Source organism: Austrofundulus limnaeus, unplaced genomic scaffold (genome assembly GCF_001266775.1).
Source record: "Austrofundulus limnaeus strain Quisiro unplaced genomic scaffold, Austrofundulus_limnaeus-1.0 Scaffold2277, whole genome shotgun sequence".
Classification (NCBI taxonomy): domain Eukaryota; kingdom Metazoa; phylum Chordata; class Actinopteri; order Cyprinodontiformes; family Rivulidae; genus Austrofundulus; species Austrofundulus limnaeus.
In genome coordinates, this window is record NW_013954679.1 from 13,098 (window position 1) to 17,089 (window position 3,992).

General features: G+C 40.1%; 1 protein-coding gene across 1 annotated transcript in view; it reads right to left on the bottom strand.

Annotated features, from left to right (window-relative positions):
* Positions 1 to 1,722: 1,722 nt before the first annotated feature.
* LOC106537370 (transmembrane emp24 domain-containing protein 1) overlaps positions 1,723 to 3,992 on the bottom strand; it is a 9,009-nt gene continuing 6,739 nt past the window's right edge. The window contains exons 4-5 of the mRNA XM_014034749.1: positions 2,044 to 2,211; positions 1,723 to 1,952 (exon numbers count right to left, since the gene is read on the bottom strand). Coding sequence (XP_013890203.1) covers positions 1,902 to 1,952; positions 2,044 to 2,211 — 219 coding nt within the window. The 3' untranslated portion in view covers positions 1,723 to 1,901. The remainder of the gene's footprint in view (positions 1,953 to 2,043; positions 2,212 to 3,992) is intronic.

The following is a 3,992-nucleotide window of genomic DNA, read 5'->3' on the forward strand; positions in this document are numbered from 1 at the left end:
TGTGTGTGTGTGTGTGTGTGTGTGTGTGTGACAGAGAGGAGCTCAGCTCGGTGTTTTGAGTCCAGCAGGACTTGTAACCTATCAGCAGCTGATTCTGCCTGAATTTATGGTGTTTTGAGTTCACAAACTACTCTAGTTACTTTTTTAAAAGTTGAGGGACGTTACAGCTCGTAGCTGCGCTGCTGATCAGTGCCTTTTATTAGAACATGACGGGACTCGCGAGCAGGGTTCGACAAGATTTTTATTTTTTACCTGCCCGATGACGTGTTACCTGCCCGACATAAAAATGTTCAAAATTTGATAAAATATAAGAAAAACGTGTACTGTATTTTCTACTACAAAATATTAACATGGTTGTCAGTCAATTCTATTATCAAAAACATCTTCAATAAACTTTTTTTAGACCTTTCCAGTGTTTCCCGTATTGGTCTTTGGAGGGCTGCTTATAAAAACAGAATGATCAACAGCAACAGCTTTGTTTTAAATACAATTTACAGAACATGAAAAAGTCTGAAATTTGCATTAATTAAATCTTATATAGTGAATCTCATATCTAAAGATACATTTAAGATATCTTGAACTGGAGTCTCAATACAACATGATGATAAATTTAATGTTATTTATACAAGTCAGAATATAATTAGAGATACCTTAAATAGGTATTTTGCCTTGTCAAAATATATTAAGAGATGTCTATTTATTTGTTTCATTCATTCATAAGAACAAAATATGTACAGCATTAAAAAACAAAGTAAACCTTACCCTGAATTAAAAGGGAGCAGAGTGAAGGAAAAACTCTTACGTGTCCCTTATTTTCAAAAAACTTCAACAAACAAACAAGCTCAAGCTGGAAAGATCTCCAAATAAAAAAAGTAAATAAAACAAAACCAAATTAAACTAAAACATTTTATTATTTTTTTCTTATATAACTAATATGTCCAATTTAGTCATAAAACAATTTCAGATTACTAGAATGTAAGTGTAGTGCAGCCAAGTAAATGCAATATCGGCCTGCCATACAGTGAGCTTCTGCCTGTTGAACTGACCTGCTGCTGCTGCGCTCATAGCAGAGACCGACCGTTACATTAGCAAGATGGATTTATGATTGATCGAACGTCCCTATCCTTTTTTTATCATCTCTGTGGGTAACAATACATAAAACCCAGGTTTTTCCTCCGACAACTTGGGTGTGAAAAAACTACAATTGTTAAAGCTTCACTCTGCACGACGTGCAGCGGGAAGGAGGAGGAAATGTCCCCGCGACATGAYGGCAAGACGTAACTTTTGTACAGCGGGAGGGGAAAATTTGAGGATTTATTCTCTCTATACGTGTTTTAAAACGCTACATTCCTTCATTTGTTTTCAGAATATTTTGAATAAACTGCCCTATGAAAAACTGAAGAAATGGTTTACCTGCCTGAATATGGGTTTTGCCCTGGGCAGTCGGGCAATAGGATTTGTCGAACCCTGCTCGCAGGAACCTGGTCGCACGCGGGTCTGTGTTGGTGATTCTTGCTGTAATCTATAAAAGTAATTATTGATAAGGTAACCATGCTGTGGTTTCACCTGTTGCATTTTATTTTAAAGAAAGAAAAAGTAGCTTGCAAAGCTGTCCCATTGGTGCTACGTGATTAAAAAAAAGCAGTTTTCATTGCGCGTCTAATCACACACACACACACGTGTCTTTCTGCCTTTGTGAGGACCACACACAGGGCTCACAGCCTTGAGAGGTGGATATGGATGGGTGCAAAAATAGCTCTCGACTTGATTTGGCCTTATTTAAATAACAACGACTAAGTGCCGTGAAATTCTTGGAGGGTTGGGCCATCTTGGGGAGGGGGGGGGGGGTGAATAATGGTAGGGGAAACACTGCTGTCTCATACAACTTCAGAATTACCCCTCTATGTATAGACCCTCCGCCTGTCATCAAACAGTCTGCGTACAGTGTAGACCTGAGAGAAAAACAGAGACATCAGGTTCAAGTTGTGCGACAGAGTGAAGTGAAGCTGTGAAGCTGCACTGTTGTTGGTGGGGTTTGTTTACCTGGGTAAAGGCAACACACAGCATCACCAACACGCTGGCACACGACCAGAACGAGACCTTCCACAGGTTATCTTCCAGAAGGTTTCGATCCCGAGCCTCAAAAGCTCGCAGCACGGTCTGCATCTGCCGGCTGCGCTCCAAACGCTTGTGCAGAGACTCCATGGACTCCTGAGGGGCAGAAGTCACAAAGACACATGGAAGAAAACAAAGATGAGAGGATGATAAGTGTAAAGTGCTTTAGAGTCCAAAACGACTTGCATGTACTAGGCACTGTACATGTTCAGTACCATTTACCATTTTACCTCCAGTTTTCAGACTGATCCACTCCAGTTTGACAGCAGAGATATGGCTATATAGTCCAGACCTTATTTGGCAGTTCTGTTGCAAATATTGTGATGTTCAGAAAACATCATAGAAAATAAAAATAAAAAAAACAAACAGGGTTGAAAAATATGACCCAAACAGAATATAAAAGGTATATCTACCTGGAGAGGCTAAATTCAACTTTTCTGCTCTTGTGGGGACTCCAAGTACACAACAAAAGTCATTTAACAACTAAAAAAGTGGATTTTGTATGTTACCTAACAGTTTTTGTGTAGACCAGGAGTGGGAAACCTCCAACCTCCACAGGTCTAGATACTAGCCCTTTTTATCTGGGCAATGACATATTTTCAAGCAAACAAATAAAATAAAACCTTGGAGGTCAAAACTTTGTGACCTAAAGATATGGACCTAAATATAAGTTAATGTTATAATTTTATAATTTTCATTAATTCATTTTTTTTTTGTTTTGCACTTGGAGGAGTAAGACTCTTTTCCCCTCTCTCTTCCCTTATCTTCCCTGCTTTGCTGCTCGGAGCCTCCTCTACGTTTTCATCTGAAACCAGAAATTATGGATATTTTTATTTTTTATGGATTTGTTTAGCTGGTCTCTTAATACATTTTTGGAACAAATTTTTCTTCCATGGGAGGACATGTCAAAGGTAGGACCTCTGTTCTGGATACACTTGTATATTTGGATTCTGATCACTGGAGTCTACAGATTGGCTTGGTGGTCTCCTGGTGTTCTACAAAACAACGTCGATGGTTATTCAGGCCATTTCCTGACTGCCTGACCAATATGAAGGATTGCCGTTCTTTCAGCACTCAGACCTTTGCCTTGTGTGAGCGGGACTCTGTCTGCAAGCGGTTCTGTTGAGGATTGTGGGCCGGCTGTGGTTCCTGGACTTTGCTGGCGAGATGGAATTGATCTTGGAGAAGGTGATAGCTCGACTCAGCGGGATTGTCCACACTAATTATCTGATTGGATTCACCACATTGAGATGTACCAGCGGACATGAAGGCAGATGGAAAACTGTTATTGTCTGCCTGACCAAAAACATTTTCTTCTGTTTCCAAACAACTGATTACATATCTGGCTCTCCCCTACATGGCCTTGAAGAGCTGTGGATCTAATTTCTCCTGGTGTTTACGGTGACTTGTGGCTTGCTTCCCCCATCTTTCCTCCCTCTCACTCCCGTCTGTAATCTTGTTTCCGGAGCAAGTCGAAGAACGCACAGAATGAACAGTTAACATCAATATTCTGAACTATAGCTGGGCGGGTTTTGGGGGACTAGATTCTTCTGGCACATTCTTCAAATATTCACACAAATGCATACAACACTCATGGCTTCAGATACACGCCCCCTAAACTCAACTTACTTCTCTGGCTAATAAATGTGATTTTGCTCTGCAGAGGTTTTTATTTTATTTTTATAAACACCATAGTGTCACATTTCGTTGATTTAATATGTTTTTTTTCCCCTCACCTATCCTTGTGTGGTATTTCATTTTTCTTTTAAGGGTTGTGCCTCCTCATGATGTCTTCATGAAGATGATCCTTGCTCTGTGCAGGGGTCTATGGCTGCATCACCCAGAGCACCTGTTCGCCTATGTTTGTTATGTTCTGT